This window comes from Geotrypetes seraphini, chromosome 3, assembly GCF_902459505.1.
Source record: "Geotrypetes seraphini chromosome 3, aGeoSer1.1, whole genome shotgun sequence".
Taxonomy (NCBI): domain Eukaryota; kingdom Metazoa; phylum Chordata; class Amphibia; order Gymnophiona; family Dermophiidae; genus Geotrypetes; species Geotrypetes seraphini.
This window is the reverse complement of record NC_047086.1, coordinates 65,731,743-65,752,212: the sequence shown is the minus strand read 5'-3', so window position 1 is coordinate 65,752,212 and position 20,470 is coordinate 65,731,743. Positions and strand designations below refer to the sequence as shown.

Here is a 20,470-nt window from a genome sequence, read left to right as displayed (position 1 = left end):
CCATGCCCATCCTTGGGAGAGCTTAAGCATCCCTATGCATCTCCCTCTACTGCAACAGATGCCTACAGTGTAGGCGGCCTGCCTTGGGGTGCTTTTCTTTTTAAGCGTGCATCCCGATTGGCTGGTTAGACAGCAGTAGGATGCCTACCGCCGCCTACAATTGGGATGCCTGAGATTAGACATTTGGGTGATCCTGATCAGAAAGTATACAAAAACTAGATATACTTGCTGCAAGTTTTAACATAATATTTTTAACTTTAGATATTTTTATTAGCCCAAAACCAATGCAAAATTAAAGACACAGAGAGCAGCATTGTGTAGAAAAGCATTGAGCAATAGTTTCTAATACTAATACTACAAGCAAAATAGCTGGATCTGTACCATTTTGTAAAGTTTGTAAATGCCCTTCTGCCTCCTGCCCCTACTATCCAGAATTGCCTTGCCTCTCTCTGTCCTTCCTCTCTGCATCATGAAGTATCACTCTCTCTCTCCTCCCACCTCCGTTTCTCTCTCTCCCCTTCCTGCAACATGCAGCATCTCCTTCTCTCACCCACCCCCCTACTTCATGAAACCTCTCTCTATCTCTGTCTCCTCCACACCCCAACATGCATCTACCTCTTGACATTGATCCTTACCTCTGGCACTCAAAGAAGCTGATGCTGATACTCTGTTCTGGGCCTGTGTGAGGCCTTGAGCATTTGTGCCAGCTCCTGCTTTCTCCGGGATTCTCAGAGAAGGCGGGAGCTGGCAGACCTTGAGCATGCACAGATGCTCAAAGTCCCACATAGGCCAAAAACAAGAGTATCAACATCAGCTTCTTTGAGAACCAGAACTGTTAGAATTAATGCCGAGAGGTGAAGGATGGTAGCGGCAGTCATCGGGGGTGGAGTACTAATGGTCATCGGAGGGGTCGAGTGAGGTACAAGAGAGCAGCATTGGTCATCGGAGTGGGAGAGCACAGGAGAGCAGTGTCAGTCATCATGGGAGTGGGGGGGGTGAGATACCAGTGCCAGTCATCGGGGGGAGAGTGGTATAGTGGAGAAGAGCAGTGCTGGTCACTGCAAAGGGAGGACAAAAGTGTTGGCCATTTGGGTGAACTCAAATATAAACTGAGACCCCCATTTTTTTGGCCCAGAAATCTTGGTTTATATTTGAGTACATATGGTATATTTCTCCTTCAGTTTATGCACGTGGGATCCAAGTATCATACATGATACTGAGAGCAAGTCATTTAGTTTGCATTACCACAGACAATAATCTACTGCTAGTAAAATATGCAAGACTGTGAACACCTGCTCAATGGAGATTTCAGGTCCCAGCTGCTGCAAGCATTTCTAATGCAGCTCTCCACTTTTATTGTACTGATAGCCATACAAGAACAAGGGAACCATCTGCTCCCAAGAGCAGGGGAACAAAAGGAACTTTGGTCCTCCCACAAAAACTAATCCAATACTCTCTGCTGAATGAAAACTGAGTAGTGATGAAGAAAGACCATAACAAATTATAGAGATGTTCCTTTGCTGGTCTTTCCAATAAGTCCAATCATAGGACCAAATAAAATGGAAGAGGAGAAAAAACAAACAAAAAAATGACCGAGCAGCAGCAACTGTGTGAAAAAATATATATAATGAAACACAAAGCTGTCAAGCAAAATCTTTCCTTTCGCATATATTTTGTACACTGTTTAACATTTGTCACAACTAAGACACACAGAAAATATGGTTTGAAGATAATTTTATGCATGTCTTCATCAGCATCCTTCTTCAAAGTCTGTCTCAATATGATTACTGAATAGCAAATGTCGATTTTCTAATATTGACATCTGTTGCTATGCTATAAATTGAAACAGGGTAGGTAGGTATCAGTGGCTGTAAAATGGATATGGCCAAACTAGGATGATGATGCACAGTATATTGATTAAAACTATTTTCCTAATATAACATATGATTGTGTCTGAATGGTCAAACATATAATTCTAGTTAAATGTATTTTTTTGTGATCCACCTTGGAAAAGGAAGAATGTAAACAAACCAATTTTTTGGCCCCAAAATCCTGGTTCATATTTGAGTATATACGATAAATCTATCAAATTAAAGCCATGTAATTTGGGGTTCACAAAACAACTGCATGCATATATAAACCAATTATCATACAGATGACATCCTTAGTTTAGCACTCAACTAAATCCCCTTGGGGTTTTCCCCTTCTAATAGCAGACACTGTATTACTGACTCATGATTCTTAGCATCAGATTTAATAATACCAAATCAGCTTTGCCCTCCAACCTATTCTGCAGAGCATCAGTCTTGGGTAGGAGGCAGAGTGGGTGGGATGTTAACAATATTCAAAAAGTACGCTATAGTCAGGCAACTAAAATTTTTAAATCCGTACTATAGATCTTTTGCAGGCCATTAATATAGGTGAGATTATTTAATTTCTTTTACAAGTTCAAGATTCATGTATGTTTTTGAAAACTTTTCATTCAAACTATCTAAAAAAGTGAAACGAAATCAAATAATAGTGCAATATCTCTGCATCTATGAGTAAAAAAAAAAAAATTACAATGTGGAATTTTTTTATGATGTAGCTTTAAAAAATTTCAATAAATACATTTATCAATTTAAGTTTTATATGTTTATAGAACAATTACATTATGCACATGTTTACAAATTTTATTAGATAACATTTATCTTTATTTTAGATTTTTACACAAATAATGTAGCATATATCAATAATCTGTATTTTGATAATCAGATTTCTATGTTAAGTATATTTATTGCCCTATTTACATGTCTGTATTTTTCAAAATCATATGTGGAAAGTGTTGCATTTACATTATTTTTATCATTTTTATTATGATTTTGACTGTATTATTTTAACCATGTGGGATTATTTTTAACAGAACATTTGTATTAGAACATTATTTTTAACAGAACATTTATATGTTCGTTTGATATTGATGGTGCCCAATGTTTTGTTTAAGATTTTTTGTTATTTTATCTTTAGACTCCTGAAGCAGGTCATTGTGGCCAAAACACATATGTGTCAAGTCTATCAATACAATAAAGAAATTGAGCACCTCAGGTCGCCTTTGCTGTTTTTTGTTGCCTTTCTACCTTGAGAAGGTAGTATCTCCTGTTTCATTCTGTTATATTCATGGCCAAATGAGCTTTTTGAGTGTTGGGGCCTTGATTAACCAGTCATCTAGGTAAGAGAACGCTTGAAAACTGCTCAGGGCTCAGATTCAGATTCCATATTAATTGTCTGATAAATTTTGTAAAAGACAGACTTTCTAGAGGCAACCTTTGTCAAAGAGGTGGAGGAGATGAATCAGATGCAATCCCACAGGACTCATCTGCAGACAAGTCATGATAGTCACTAGAAGAGACTGGTGACAGATCTGAATCAAACTCCTCAGTGTTAGCCCTGTAGCTGTAGAACGTTGAGGAGAGCTCAGAGAAGGATGTCAAAAGGAGCATCGAGAAGAGTGTTGAAATGATGAGCTGTACTCCCTAGAAAATGAACATCTTCTCAACTTAGATGCTTGACATCGTGGTGTCTGAGATCAATGGCCTGATGGAGTTTGAAGGTGGTGCTCAAACTGGGCTGAGGCTGAATGCATTGAAGATTTTTGCATCAAGTGCCACTGCAGCAACCCAGTTAGGCCCCATTATATCAAGTTATGCCTGGGATGATGCTGATGCCTGTTTAGAAGGGGAAAGATGTTTATGCTTTTTAGTCTTTTTATGAAGTTCTCCTAATGCAGGTTTTGTTGATTTTGTCGGCACCAGTGTTGATCGATGTTGATAATTAGTGTTGGAGTCTCCAGTCATAGTCGATGCTGTTGAAGCTGACCCAAAAGATTTTTAAACTGCAATTTCCTGGCCTTAAGCAACCTCTTCTGCAACTTAGAGCACAGTATGCAAATATCTTGATGTTGAGGACCTAGATACTGGATATGCCAGTGCACTGCCTGAAGGCGCTAGGTACTTTGGACATGGAAAGAAAAACCACTGATGCGAAGTCAAAAGACTCAATGGTCTGGGGAGGTCGAGTAGGTAGTAAACTGAAAACAAGTGAACACTCCAGGCCTGCAAAAAGGCTGACATGTGCCCACAGGCCCAAAACAAGAAATCAAAAACAGAAAATTTAAAAATGTAATGAAAGAAAACAGAAATATATGATTAAAATGATGGGAAGGTACAAAATATATGCGCATTTAGAGAAACTCTAAGAACAGCTACTCCACTCCGTGGAAAACTAAGAACTGATGGTCCTGCGAGCCAGCGTTGAGTGGAAAGGCATTTGCGCATGCATGAATGGTAAAAGTACACTTTTGCACGCTCCGTGCCGGGCTTCCTAGATCAGTGGTTCCCAACCCTGTCCTGGAGGAACACCAGGCCAATTGGGTTTTCAGGCTAGCCCTAATGAATATGCATGAAGCAAATTTGCATGCCTATCACTTCCATCATATGCAAATCTCTCTCATGCATATTCATTAGGGCTAGCCTGAAAACCCGATTGGCCTGGTGTTCCTCCAGGACAGGGTTGGGAATCACTGTCCTAGATGACATCATCCACATGTGAGAATATGCTGTCTGCTTGTCCTTGGATAACAAAATTTCTCTTGAAATGAATTATATGTTTTAACTTATTTGGCATTAGGCACCTATAAGTCATAACAGGCTTCAGCTCCAGCTTTGCTAACTTCAGCAGCTGGATCTATTGGAGTTTTAAAAAAGCATTTAATATGATTTCCTTTTTAATGAGGTAATGCAGTATATCTGATCGTAATACCTTCAGGGAAACTGTGTGTCTCTCATGTACCGTATATATTGAAAGACAGCTGAGCTGTCTACTCAGCTGGTATTACAAATTCTACTGGACCCATAATTTGTTTAAGTATGCATGGAGACAAGATGCAGAGAGCTGGAAGAAATCTGAGTCATAACATGTGCAATAAAGTATGCTACTGGTAATACTTAAAACCAATCTAAAATTTCATGTGATTGTCATAGAACATAGAAACATAGAAAGATGACGGCAGATAAGGGCCATAGCCCATCAAGTCTGCCCACACTATTTACCCACCCTCTTAAATCTACTGACCCCCTAAAGAATAATTGTAATTATACTGTCACTCTACTGACCCGCTCATTCAGTCCTAGTGACCCTAACCCTTGGCATGACCTCGTAGGGATCCCACATAGGTATCCCATTTGTTCTTGAAGTCTGAGATGCTGCGTGCCTCGACCACCTGCACTGGAAGCTCGTTCCAATGCTCAATCACTCTCTCCGTGAAGAAGTATTTCCTGGTGTCTCCACGAAACTTCCCTCCCCTGAGCTTGAGCGGATGTCCTCTTGTGGTCGAGGGTCCCCTGAGAAGAAAGATATCATCTTCCACCTCTACCCGTCCCGTGATGTACTTAAATGTCTCAATCATGTCACCCCTCTCCCTACGCTCCTCGAGAGTGTAGAGCTGCAATTTGCTCAGTCTTTCTTCATACGGGAGACCCTTTAGCCCCGAGACCATCCTGGTGGCCATCCGCTGAACCGATTCAACTCTGAGCACATCCTTACGGTAATGTGGCCTCCAGAATTGAACACAGTATTCCAGATGCGGTCTCACCATGGCTCTGTACAGTGGCATCATGACTTCAGGTTTCCTGTTGACGAAGCTTCTCTTGATACAGCCTATCATTTGCCGTGCTTTAGATGAAGCCTTCTCCACTTGAGTGGCTGCTTTCATGTCAGCACTGATGATTACTCCTAAGTCTCGTTCTGCCGTAGTCCTAGTTAAAGTTTCTCCATTCAGGGTGTAAGTTCTGCAAGGATTTCCGTTGCCGAGATGCATGACCTTACATTTCTTGGCGTTGAAGCCCAGCTGCCAGATCAAGGACCAACTTTCTAAAGTACGCAGGTCTTGCTCCATAGCATCCTGAAGATTATAGCCGTTTACTACATTGCATAGTTTGGCGTCATCAGCGAATAAGGTTACCTTGCCTTGGAGCCCTTGAGTCAGATCCCTAATGAATATGTTGAAGAGGAGTGGGCCCAGGACCGAACCCTGTGGTACTCCGCTGGTCACCTCTGACATTTTAGAAAGGGTACCGTTGACCACCACCCTCTGAAGTCTGCCACTAAGCCAATCTTTAACCCATGCAGTTAGAGTCTCTCCTAATCCCATAGAATTCATCTTGTTCAGCAGCCTGCGGTGTGGGACGCTGTCAAACGCTTTGCTGAAGTCCAGGTACACGACGTCCAAGGACTCTCCTGAGTCTAGTCTTCTTGTTACCCAGTCAAAGAAGCTTATTAGATTGGACTGGCATGACCTACCCTTGGTGAATCCATGTTGGCTGGGATCCCGGAGATTTCCCTCGTTCAGGATCGTATCTAATTTATACTTAATTAGTGTTTCCATGAGTTTGCACACTATTGAGGTGAGGCTTACCGGTCTATAGTTCGCAGCCTCAGCCTTGCAACCCTTTTTATGTAGAGGAACGACATTGGCTGTTTTCCAGTCCAACGGAACTTTCCCCGTACTTAGTGAGAGATTGAAGAGCACCGCCAATGGTTCTGCCAGGACATCTCTCAATTCTCTGAGCACTCTTGGGTGTAAATTGTCCGGTCCCATGGCCTTGTTTACCTTTAGCCTTGCCAGTTCGTTGTAGACGTCCCCAGGAGTGAACTCAACGTTCTGAAACGGGTCATCCACGTCTTGTATTATCATCAACTGTGGTCCGTGTCCCGGTGCTTCGCAGGTGAAGACTGAGCAGAAATAACCCTTAATACTAATTCTATAAAAAGCGCTAAAAACTATAGTCAGAAATTTGAGCACACTCCCCATTTCTGTGCACAATTTAATTAAATAATGAGCCAATTCGTACCAATTATTGGGAGCTTTAACATGCATACACAGAACTTCGAGTAACCATAAAGTTGGGCACTCAATTTTATAAGATTTAGAAGATAACTTATAGGCACCTAAACATAGAAGCACTGTTATGGTATGGTAGACTACTGCAACAGCCTTTACCTACCTTGCCCAATCAACACAATAAAAAAACTACAGACCGTCCAGAACACAGCCCTCAGACTCATATACTCACTCAGCAAATACGACCACATTACCAAAGCATACACAGAATCTCACTGGCTACCAATAAAAGCAAGAATACAATTCAAACTCTACTGTCTCCTATTCAAAGTAACCCACGGCGCGGCACCCAGCTACCTAAACAACCGCTTTCACTACTATCTCTTATCCAGAAGAAGGAGAACACAGAACATTTTCACCTACCCTCCTCTCAATGGTACTCGACGTAAGAAACTTTATGACAACCTACTAGGGACACAGGCAGCTAATATTGACTCCGACATCTCAAAATTACTGATCGAAATTACAGACATAAAAGAGTTCCGAAAAGAAATAAAAACACTACTGTTCAAAAAATATCTCCCATCAATCTAAACCGCCATCTAATGAGTTCCCAACCAATTCCATTGGGAACAGAATCTCTTTATCCAACCCAAACTAAACACCCCTACTGTCCATATCATCAACATTAATTAACCAACATCATGCAATCATCAAAACAATAAATACACCTCCACTTATAGGCATATGATGCTACTCTCCATCCGAAGAAACTTGACTCATCTCATGGAACATCTTTTGTAATCTAGAATATATTGTAATTCTTATTCTCCACCAGTTGTAAATTGACTCAGTTGCTAGGTAACATCTCCTGTGATATTGAATGTACTGTAATTCTTCACTATTACCTGTAATTAACACTTCTCCTGTAATGTAATTCTACGGGAAATGCCCAGAAATCTTCCTTATTGTAAATCCGTGGCTATGTCTATCTGCCGCGATATTGAATGTATTGTAACTCTTCACTGTTACTTGTAATCTACTCATCTCCTGTAATGTAATTCTACTGGAAATTTCCAGATATCATCTTTATTGTAATCCGCCTAGAACCGCAAGGCACAGGCGGAATAGAAATCCCTAATGTAATGTAATGTAATGTAATGTTATACAATTACCACCTAAGGGAGTAATTCTATAAGTAACCTGGATAAGCAAAACAGCATTTTGTGCACTCAAATAGCCCTTACAAAAGTTGCCCACAGCCTTTATAGGCATGGAAGTTAGTGCTCAGAAAACAATGGATCTACTTTTATATAATACTAGTTTAGGCATTCCCAGGAATGGAGACTGCCTGGGATAGAGGTGCAAGCCACTTTTATAAAAAAAAAATTAATATATGCACTAGGGATGAGCATGGAAAATGTCTCCCAATTTCTTTCCAACTTTCTTCTTAAAAATCAATCACTTTCAGCATTACCTGTGTTAATTAATAGCCCCCCTCCTCCTTTTAGTAAGGCACAGCAGAGGTTTCTACCACTGTCTGAAGCACTAAATTCCTATGAGCGCCGGAACAGCTTTGGAGCATTTAGCGCTCTAGGTCACGGTAGAAACCTCTACTGAAGCTTAGTAAAAGGGGGTAAGTTAATGCACGTTTGATTGATTTTATGTGCACATCCTTAATATATACACATGAACCAATTCTTACTGGCACATACATGCACCTGCTTCGGTTCAGGTATAATTTTGTGCAAGAGCTTCTGGGTAGCTGTTTTATATATATATATATATCATAAGATAGAAAGATATATATTTCTGTTAAATAAAATAAGTGCAACATCAATGCCTAGTTATCTTTCCTGCATTGGCACCCTGTTATAAAATCAACTTCCACATGTCATATTTTTCAATTAAAAATATGATAAAGGAAAACTGATGTATTTGCTGGCAGCAAGTGACATCTATCCTCCACCATTTATAACAAACTCAATCTAATTATCTTTCTGCTAGAGCACAGAAATATCAAATTAACTTCTCATGCTGACCTTTCGATCAACCAAAAGCTTAGATAGTAAAGACACAGTACTATACTATGTCAATTTTTTTTAATATGCATTTTATTTTATGAAAACCTCATTAACCTGTCAGATTGTGGTCTTCTTTCCATTTACTTCAATATTCAGCCTGCAGCAGTCAGCATATTTTAAAAGGCTGATTATTGAAGGTAGAATTAACCACCAGTATTCAATATTGACACCTATGTACTGGCACTGCATATCTGGACGTTGGCCGGCCTCTTCTTGTGGCCAGAATGCCTGTTTGCTGTTGCAATATTCAGCCTGCAAACACAGGCTGAATTTCAGGTGGTTATATCTGATTTGTTTATGAAAGTAATGCCAAAGATAGATACCCCTCTAGAAAGCCTCCCAACAGCATCATCTCCTAAACCACCCATTCAAAATCTGTCCCCTCTCTAAAAGCAGATGCTCTTCTGGAACTTCCCCAACACAAGCAGCATCCCCTACCAGCCTGTGTTGTGAGGAGTTCTAGAGGGAGAGTCTATTTTGGGGGGAGGAGCTGAGAAAGAGTGCTGCCTTTGTCTGGGAGTGGGAAGGGAACAGATCTTGGATGATCAGAGGGTATTGGAACCATGGGTAGTGTTGGGGAACTGGAAAGCAGTGGGTGCAGCCAGTGGTGTAGTGAGGGAGGTTAGTGCCCGGGGCAGTGGTGTCAGGTATCACCGCTTGAGCACCCCCACTCTTTCCCACCGCTTGAGCGCTCCCCACTCTTCCCTGCCACTTGATTGCCCCTCCCCATCCCCCCATGTGCCTCTTGAGATATTCACTGGTATGAGCAGCATCTTCCACCTGCTGCTTGCGCTTGCCTCAGCTCCCTTCTGACATCACATCCTGATCCGGTGACTAGGAAGTGACATCAGAAGGAAGCCGAAGTTGGCGCGAGCAGCAAATGGAAGATGCTACTTGCGTCAGTGAACGTTTAGAGAAGATCCGCAGGGGGGCATAGAGGAGCGACACCAGCACCCTCTGCAAAGACGGACCACAGGGTGGTCTGCCACCCTCCTTCCCCCCCTTACTATGTCACTGGGTGTGGCAGCAGTGGCAATCTAGAATACTGACCCTCATAAAATGCAGTGTTGACATTTAGCATGATTTAAGCAGGCAGGAGAGACTACAGGCTGCTGAATATTGGCTATGCCTGTATATATGGAATCCAGTCAGTGGCAAAGTGATCCAGGAACAGAGTCAGGGAGGTGCCAGCGGTTATGTGAGCACTGTTGATATTCAATGCCAGCAACCACTTAGCTAAGCGGGCAATGTTAGGACCACTGTTCCCTTTAAGCTGCGTGGGAGTCCTCCAACTGCATTGCTGCCAGTGGGGGATGGTGCTTCAATAGCATGTTTTCAATCGCTAGGGACAAGCAGATTCCCTGCAGCCCTGCAGTTTGCCTGCTTCTCACTATTGAAAATGTGATAGTGGAAAAAGCACCCCCCCTCACTGTCAGGACTGTGGACAGATGACTCCTGCTTTAGAACTGGCTTTTCTGTGGTCCTGTCAGCTCGCTTAGCTGCAGGTACTGCCACTAAATATTGCCACACTCACAAACTGCCAGCACCTCCCTTACTCTGTCCCTGGACCGAACTTCCACAGACCAGGTTCCATATATGCTGATTTTCAGTGGCACTACCCAGCTAAATGCCACTAAATATCAGCGGCCGGCCAGCCAACTCAGTGAGTTTTAAGAGGGTAGAAGCCTGTCCTGCCTGCTTCAACCATGCTTAATACCAAACCCTATTTTTTTTTTGGGGGGGGGGAACAGAAGCCCACTCTAATGCTGGCCCTCTCCAACCAGGTGATGTTCGTGTTAATTTCCAGGTAATTTTGATGACTTAATCAGCAAAGGCATAATGACTAGATTATGTAGTATCACTTATGAAATGTAATTTGCCTCTTCCCATACCCTCAGCAACAACCCAAGCAAACAAAAACGTAAAATAGACCTAGCAGAAAGGCCAAAAAAAGAAAAACATTTCGAGCTTGCATTGGTGCTTCAAATGCTCTCTATTCTTGCTTGAAACGTTATGAATTAATCTTTTCGTTTTGCAGCACTACACATCCTCTGTTTTATTTTTCCAGCCTGTTTCAAATAATCTTGCCTGGTTTATAATATTCCAGTGTGCTTACCCGGAGTTCTTCCTGCTGTTGTTTTAATGTTTCATATTCGAGAGCTGGAGCTGGAAGCTGCGAGATAACGGTTTCTGTTGTAATTAGCCATGGCCACAGCTCCTCACAGGTCTCCCAAAACTGGCTGACTAGGGAATGAGCCCGCTCCAGTTGCAGATTCCTCTCAGAGTTGAGATGGCATACTCGATCATATTTCTTCGTGAGCTCTTCAAGTTTTTCCTGAAGAAATCATAATTGCACAAAACAACCATGTTAAATTTTATTAACCAAGCAGTTTCCTATTAACTTTTAGGTGATCAGCTAAATCACAACTGGCCTCCACTGGGGCTTCAGCAACATAAGCCTTCATTTACAAGTACCAGCTAAATCTTCCTTCTCCTCTCCCACTTATATCATAGCATCTATAGTTCTTGATGAGCTGCAAATTGTGTGTGGCATCTTCTAGATCAGTATTTTTCAATGTAAGGCCTGAGAGGCCGATAGCGGCCCCTGGAGATCTCTAAGGCCTCCCTTATCATCATTTTGGCTTTTTTGTTGTTGTTTTCTGCTACTCTTTGCCTTTCTACCCAAGCTCCTGACAGAAAGGGGAAAGTGGATGGGAGAAAAAGCCACAATATTGAAAGACAAAGCATCTCTCAATTGGTAAAGAGAATGTATTTGGAAATGCTCATCTCCTTGAGGATACCCTGAATAAAACTTTGAAGGCAGATGCCACTGGCATTGGTCAGCAGCGTCTCGCCTGGGAAGATATTTGGTGGATCTCCTTCAGCTCACTTAGATCTAAAGAGATCCAAAGTGGTCCTGTCTTAAAAATTAGTGAAGACCACTGCTCTAGATCAACTGATTCATACAGCTTGAATCTAGCCATTATGGAAGTCTAAAAATAGCTGCCTAAACACAGGTGGCAAATCCGCAAGTAAATGATGGAATTTAGTTGTTTATGTGCCTATGTAAACATATACATGCACAACAAACAATAATCCAGCTACATGCTATTAAGTGCATGCATATTTTCGACCGAATACCTTGCAGGTGAGTCTGGGCTGGGTGAATGCACTTACATGTGTAACTTTTAATAACAAACATATCTCCCAAATCCAGGTGCAAGCACTTAAATCAAGCCTATGGCTGATGTGAGTTTTCACGACTAAACACATACATGCATATACACCCAGTTACACAAGTACTTCATAAAGGAAAGTCGGCATCTACTTGCCTTATAAAGAGAACATAAGAACATAACAATAGCCTTACCAGCCTAGTAGCCCGTTCTCATGGTAGCCAATCCAGGTTACTAGTACCTGGCCAAAACCCAAGGAGTAGCAACATTCAATGCTACCGATCCAGGGCAAGCAGTGGCTTCCCCCCATATCTTTCTCAATAACAGACTATGGACTTTTCCTTCAGAAACTTGTCCAAACCTTTCTTAAAACCAACTATCCTATCCACTCCTATCACAACCTCTGGCAATACATTCATGAGGTTCTCAATAAATGCCTTCCAGGTGCCTAAACATAGGCACCTCTTTATGGAACTGTCCTTCAAAAGAGCAATTTTAGAAAGCATTTTCAATTAGTTTTACGTGTGGAAAATGGCTCTCAGAAAATTGTATAGTTGAATAAACGCATATAAATAAATGCATTGATAATATCAGGGCCAGTTCAAAATGTTATGACATCCCGGACCTACTTCTCTTTTGGCCCCCATGCCCCGGACACACTTTTTATTCAGTTCTTCCATACCCTGTCCCAGCCCCCAGCCCAGGCCAATCCCCGCCTCCCTCCTCTGATGCAAGCTGTCACGAGGAGGTAGGGCCAGTGTCAGTATTAAGCATTAGCATCAGCAGAGACTGCCGTGATGTTGATAATAATAATAATTTTATTCTTATATACCGCCAAAGCCATAATAGTTTGAGGCGGTTTACAACAAGAAGTGCAGGACAATCAGGGAATAAAACACAATAGAAAATCATCAATACATACATACAGTGTAAAAGTAAAACAGTAAATCCTTAACTTACAAATTGATTAAATAATTTTATTTTTATTAATAACATATGGATATTGGCCATCCCCCTAGCGGCAGCTGGCCTATGAAGCCACATCCTGTCGGGACCAGGCAGCAGCATCAGAGGAGGGAGAAACTGGAGAGCGCTCAAGCCGTCTCATAGCTTATGGGCCAGTGACAATCTGGCGCACTGGAACAGAGCCTCACCTGGTCCATAGGTTAAGCTGGTCTTGGATAATATTATGCTCCCCATGGATAGGGTTTCTAAGTACTTAGTTTGGATGGAGCTGGGACAAAGTTGTAATGTGAAGGAATAGCCTAGTTAGAGAGCAGCAGGCTGAAAACCATGCAAGCCTAAATTCAAATCCCACTGATGAGCCTCATGACCTTGGATAAGTCACTTAACCCTTCACTGCCTTAGGAACAAATTTAGGTGGTAAGTCTCTTGGGGACAGGAAAACGCCTACTATACCTGAATGTAACTCACCCTGAACTACTATTGAAAATGTGGAAGCTAAGTCATCATCATGTTTTATAAAATAAGTACATATTCACAAAGAGTACACTCGAACATTTACTCTTTCTTCGGTGCATATATTTTAAGAGTTGGAGCAGCATTATAGCGATAGCACATAGTAACATGTTGCCTGATAAATCTGCGTTATTTAGTTGTTCAGGATTCTCGGAGAGGGCAGGAACCGGCAAGCCTTGAAGAAGCTGAAGGCTCCGCTCCGGTGCGGCACGGAACATCGATGTCAGCTTCTTTGATCACAGGTAAGCCTAATGCTAGCTGGGGGGGGGGGGGAGGGGATGGTGGTGCCGGTCATCGGGGAAGAGGGTTTGTGATCATCGAGGGAAGGTTGGGTTTGTGGGAAATGATAGTGTTGGCCATTGTGGGAGGGGGGTTTGTGGAGGAAAGTAACAGCTTGTATACATTTGCAGGAGTAGTGTTCAAAGTTAAAGTACACCCATACTTTAAAAGATGTGTTGGTACTAGGACAGGGAATGGTATACACATACTATTTACAGTTATAAAATTAACCCTTTAATTAATGTTTTGCTTAAAGATTTTTAAAGGTTATAAGGAGAAATTAGGTTCTTACCTGCTAATTTACTTTCTTTTAGCTTCTCCAGACCAGTAGAGGTTAATCTTTACGAATGGGTATATATCCAATCATGACCAGCAGGTGGAGACTGAAAACAAAACTGTGGGACAGTATATAATATACTCCCTTCTCTATTTACATCAGTCTGCCGAATAGCCAAGCAGAACTAAGAACTGGAAACAGAAATAAACAATACTCCGAACAGGAGTAACAAATAACATACCCAAATGCTGTTGGAAAATGCAGAGGAGAAATACCAGAAGGAAAATGTCCCCACAGCTCGCCAGCTAAGCCAGCCGAGCCACAGCTGCTGTTCTTTAATTCTCCCCGGCCCTAGAAAAATACTAGAACCCGCAGCAAAAAACAAAAACTGCCCGCGAAACAGCCCTAACAACAACAACAACAGACAGGGTGGGGACCTCTACTGGTCTGGAGAAGCTAAAAGAAAGTAAATTAGCAGGTAAGAACCTAATTTCTCCTTCTTTAGCACTCTCCAGACCAGTAGAGGTTAATCTTTACGAATGGGACGTACCAAAGCAGTCCCTCACACGGGCAGGACCCCCGAAGGGCTGACACCAGAACACACACACCGAACACCGCGTCCTAACGCGCCAGAACATCTACCCGAAAGAGTCTGACAAAGGAATACAAGGAAGACCAAACCGCAGCCTTACAAATGTCCACTGGAGGCACGAGCGACGACTCAGCCCAAGAAGCCGCCTGACCCCGAGTAGAATGAGCTTTGAGAAACTCCGGAACGGGCTGCTGCCCCAGAAGAGAAGCGGAAGCAATAGTCTCCTTGATCTAGCATGCAATAGTAGCCTTAGAAGCGCCAGCCCCCCTAAGAGGACCAGTCAGAAGGACAAAGAGATGATTTTATTTCCTAATCTCCTGGGTCCGCTGCACATAAGAGCGAAGGACCCGACCAACATCCAACTTGCGCAGCTGTCTTTGCTCAGAAGAGCCCTCCCAACTACCCAAGACCGGGAGGACCACAGATTGATTGACATGAAAAGGAAAAACTACTTTCGGCAGAAAAAGAAGGAACAGGTCTCAAGACAACCTGCTCCCAAAAAAACTCCAAGAAGGGAGCCCTACAAGAGAAAACCTGTAGCTCAGAAACACGCCTAGCGGAAGAAATGTCCACCAAAAAGACTGTCTTCAGAGTAAGGTCCTTCAAAGAGCAGCCGCCCAACGGTTCGCAAGGTGGGTGCATCAGAATAGAGAGAACCAGACTGAGATTCCAAGAGGGAACAGAGGACCGCATGGGAGGCCTGAGCACCTTGGTCGCCCGCAAAAAGCGAATCACATCAGGAATGGCTGTCAAATGCTGACCTGTCACAAACCCCCGAAAGGCTGACAAGGCCACAAGCTGAACCCGGAGAGAAGCCGAAGCCAGGCCTCTATCCAGGCCATCTTGCAAGAACTCTAGGATGTTAGGCACAGAAACGCGAAGAGAGACCACTCCCCGCACCTGGCACAACCCCTCAAAGAAGTGCCAAATCCACACAGAAGCCTGAGAGGTAGAAAGCCTCCAGGACCCCAAGAGTGTAGAAATCACCCTATCTGAATACCCCTTCTTACCAAGGCGACCCCTTTCAAAAGCCAAGCCGTAAGACAGAAGGGAGACGGGTTGAACATGGGAATGGGACCCTGCGTCAGAAGGTCGTCCAAGGGAGGCAGAGGAAGAGGATCCGCCACCAGAGTGTCACCAGATCTGCATATCACGGATGTCGAGGCCAAGTTGGAGCCACCAGAACCACCAGACCCGGATGGCGAACAATGCGGAGAAGAACTCTGCCCACTAATGGCCACGGAGGGAACATGCACAACAGCCCCTCTGTTGGCCATGGTTGAACCAGAGCATCCAGACCCTCGGCCAGTCCATCCCTGCGACGACTGAAGAAGCAGAACACCTCGGCATTGCCACTCGTGGCCATCAGGTCCATCAGGGACTGACCCCAAGCCTGCACTATCAACTGAAAAGCCACGGGGCTGAGACACCACTCTCTGGGATCTAAGATGTGACTGAGGAAGTTCGCCTGAACATTCTCCACCCCGGCCATGTGAGAGGCCGAGAGGTCCAGAAGGCGTGACTCCGCCCCCAAGCATGAGCCGAGCCGCCTCCTCCGCCACCTGAGCGCTCTTGGTGCCTCAACGATTGACATAAGCCACCGCTGTGGCATTGTCAGACAGGACTCTGACCGACTTGCCCATCAAGAGGGAGCGGAAGGCTAACAGCGCCAGAGGGACGGCTCTGGTCTCCAACACGTTGATCGACCAGGACGCCTCCTCCATGGACCAGGTGCCCTGAGCTGAGTGACCTAGACACTGAGCCCCCCCAACCGAGGAGACTGGCATCCGTGAGAAGCACCGTCCACTGCGATAGATCCAGATTCATCCTCTGGACCAGATGAGAGGTCTGGAGCCACCAATGAAGACTGCAGCGCGCCAAGCCTCGCAGAGGGACAGGGACCTCCAAACTGTGCCTCTGGGGTGACCATCTATGGAGCAGAGCATACTGAAGAGACACATGTGGGCCCGCGCCCACCTCACAACATCCAGGAACGCTGCCATCGACCCCAAGACTTGGAGGAAATCCTGCGCCTGAGGACACCGGGACGCCAAAAGAAGGCAAATCTGAGATTGCAATTTGCTTACCCGGGCCTCTGGAAGGAAGACCTTCCCCAAGGAGGTGTCGAACAGAACCCCAAAGTACTCCAGATGCTGAGCGGGGACCAACCGACTCTTGGAAAGGATGACCACCCAGCCCAGTGACCGGAGAAACTCAACCACCCGAGCCGTAACTCGGGCGCTCTCCTGCAACGACTTCGCCCGAATCAACCAGTCATCCCAGTAGGGGTGCACCAGAATGCCCTCCGACTTCAATGCCACCGTGATGACCACCATCAACTTGGTGAACGTCCGGGGAGTTGTGGCCAGGACCAAGGGAGGCACACAGAACTGATAATGCAGACCCAAAATCGCAAAGCAAAGAAAGAGCTGAGGAAAGGCCCGAATGGAAACAGGCAAGAAGGCCTCCGCCAGAGCGAGAGAAGTCAGGAACTCCCCCGGCTGAACCGCCAGAAGGACAGACTGCAGAGTGTCCATGCGAATAAAAGGGAATTCTGAGAGTCCTGTTGACCTCGGTTTAAACCAAGGATGGGCCGAAAGGTCCCCTCCCTTTAGGGCCCCACAAAGGAAATGGCGTACCAGCCGATACCGCACTCCTGAGGGGACACGGGACAACTGCTTTGAGATCTAGCAAGCGCTGAAGGGTCTGGCGAAAGGCTAGCATCTCCCATGCCACCTGGCATGGAGAGGCTCGATATGATCCGGCAGAAAGCGGGCAAAATTCAAGTACATAACCATCCCGCACCACCACCAGGACCCACTGATCGGACATGATCTCGGCCCACTTGGGAAACAAGTTGCGAAGCCGGGCACTCACGGGAACCAAAGGGGGCGCCGGCAAAGAGCCATCGCGCAGGACGGGCAGCAGGGGAACCGGGGGGGGAACTCCCAGCCCCCCGACGGGCCCCCTGAAAGGACTGCATGTGCTAAGCCAACCAACCCCGGGGTCGGGTCCAGAAGCCTGGAAAGAAGCAGTCCCATGCCCCAGGCGAAACTTGCGAAATTCCCGCAGACGGCCCCGGGCAATGCCAACCCGAGATGCCGGGTGGGCAAGGTCCTCAGGTAGACGGGGCACCAGTCCGTCAGAGTCTGAACCATCGGATCTAAGTCCTCTCCAAACAAAAACAACCCCTGAAAGGGAAATTTGGGGAAGTTCAGTTCTGGATGCGGCAACCGCCGACCAAGCGCGAAGCCACAAGGTACAGCGTGCGGCCACCAAAAGTCCCAGACTTAGCCGCACCAAGTCACAAAGAACAACCGAGAGGAACGAGGCAGTCATCTCAAACTTCACCACCTCCTGATCAACTAAGGACCAGTCATCAGACTCACGATCCAGGACACGCTCAGACCACCGAAACACGGTGCGAGCCACCAGCCCCACACAAATAGCCGCCTGGACCCCCAAGACAGAGACATCAAAATTATACTTAAGAAGTGTCTCTAACGTACGCTCCTCAGAGACCCTAAGAGCAGAACCGTCCATAACAGGCACGGTATGCCGCTTAGTAAGTGCCGAGACCACCGCGTCCCCCATTGGCGAAATTAAGGTAGCCCTATCCCCCTCCGGGATGGGATACCCATGAGCCAAGGCGCACACCAAACAAAACGGCGCCCGTAGGCCACTGCGCCAGCACAAAATCCCGAAAATCCTGACGCACAGGAAAAAAGCGGGAAACAGGACAGACCCCCTGAAGAAGAGGGGCCCCCATACGCGGGGTCTCCGGTGGCGCAACTTCAAAAATGCAGCACCAAGGAGACCTGCTACATCGGGTCTAAAAGCTCATCCCTCTGAATAAAAAGCGCACCACGGACGCATCTGCTCTGGAAGACGGGAAACCCACCGCCCCGCTGCCAGCAGGCGTCCCCTCTAGAGGATCCTGGAAGCCCGCCAAAGCGGCCAGGTCCTCAATCATGCCAACAGGCTCCTCCGACCACCAATTTGCAATCCAAGCCCCCCGTGGGCACTTGGATGAGGGAGGAGGAAGAGGGGACGCCAAACGAAAAGAGGGAGGCAAAGCCATAGGGGGCACGGAGGGAAACCACCCCCGAAACCCCCCAGGTGCATGTGGGACCCCCAATTGTCTGCACAAAGAAAGAAATTAAATTGGGGACAAAAAACCCCTGGGGGTCCCCAGGGACTCCCTGCCCCAGCAGGGGTCCCTGCTGAAACCTGCCCCTGTGCTTGCAATACAGGGGGAAGGTCACCTGAGGTTGCAGACAAAATGGAGGGGCCAGACAGAGAAAATGGCGAAGTTCCCGCCAAAAATGCTCCCTCCATGGCCTGTAGCGGCTGAGAAGACTGAACAGTCCCAGCCGCTAAAACAGGCAAGTCGGCATCAGCTGTCAAAAAATCAGCTGAGAGGGAATCCTTCGGGGAATCCCTCCGTGGGAGGTTGGGGAAGACCGGGCTTCCCCACTGCTCCCAGCCGACTCGCGAGGCACCATCGGCGGGGAACTCTGGGCGCCTGCAGCCGCTGCCGACGGAGCTCCACCACCTCACTGGCCCAAACCGCCGAGTTCAGGCCGGCCGCGAGTGCCTCGCGGCTGGACCAAATTGTGTCCCACTCCCCCGGAGAAGGGCACAATTACTCCATACGCGACCTAGCTAGAAACAAAGTGCCGGTTAGATGAAAAAAATACAGTAAAATACAGTAAAACTGACAGGGAAGCAACCCTGCAGACCGGCACTACCTCAGGATTTTTTTTTTTTTTTTTTACAGAACAGACTCCACAGGCTCTCGAAGCAATATGCCTTGCTTGATTTAGGGGGCAAGGCTTACTGCTGAGGCTCCTCTAAAAAAATGTGGGGAGGTGGAAGAAGTGGGGGGAGGGACCCCGCTCGAGACCCGCCGGGTTTGACACCCCCGAGGTCGGACGGACCCCCAAACAGGGCCCGCCCAAGCTCTGTCCGGCCAAACACAGGGACTAGAAACCCCCTAAACAAATTCCAACAGCCCTACCAAGGGAGATGGGTACAGATCACTCAACACCTGCTGGAGACTGAAAGAAGACTGATGTAAATAGAGAAGGGAGTATATTATATACTGTCCCACAGTTTTGTTTTCAGTCTCCACCTGCTGGTCATGATTGGATATATACCCATTCATAAAGATTAACCTCTACTGGTCTGGAGAGTGCTAAAGAATGTAAGGTTTATAATGTAAAGTTTTTAAAGGTTATAATGTAAGGAAAGAGTAGAAAATAATCCAAAATATGTAATAAGGTTTGGGGTTCGGTTTTTGTGGCTGCCAGCAACCTGAAGATTAACAACTTTGAGATAAGTAATTTTTGGATATGTTTGATATCTTTTTGATGTATCTGGGTTGCCTGCTTATTACCTGCCTGATTTTGGACTCTGCATTTTCCTAGGACTTTTGAGGGGATACTATTCTTATCAGAAAACAGGTGGAGTTTTTTTCTGGCCAGAGACCGTAACGGGCTTGCTTATTTGTTTAAATGCTATTAGCATTCCCTAGTCCTGTTGTGCTTTAACTGAGGCCTTTTTCTCCATCTGTTTGGTTATTTAAAGTTGTATGTTTGGAGTTCCTCCCTCTTAGTCCCCAGAAGAGAGTGGATTTCTACTACTTTTTTTTCCCATGCAGGGTATTATGGGTTTATTTTTAAACTTCCGATTCTGAGATGGAGT

The 20,470-nt window shown here is 45.4% G+C and overlaps 1 protein-coding gene across 11 annotated transcripts in view; it reads right to left on the bottom strand.

Annotated features, from left to right (window-relative positions):
• DST (dystonin) overlaps positions 1-20,470 on the bottom strand; it is an 883,569-nt gene that overhangs the window by 152,184 nt on the left and 710,915 nt on the right. For all 11 annotated transcript variants that reach the window (XM_033936420.1, XM_033936427.1, XM_033936422.1 and 8 more), the window contains one exon: positions 11,078-11,296. In XM_033936420.1, the coding sequence (XP_033792311.1) occupies positions 11,078-11,296 (219 nt within the window). The remainder of the gene's footprint in view (positions 1-11,077; positions 11,297-20,470) is intronic.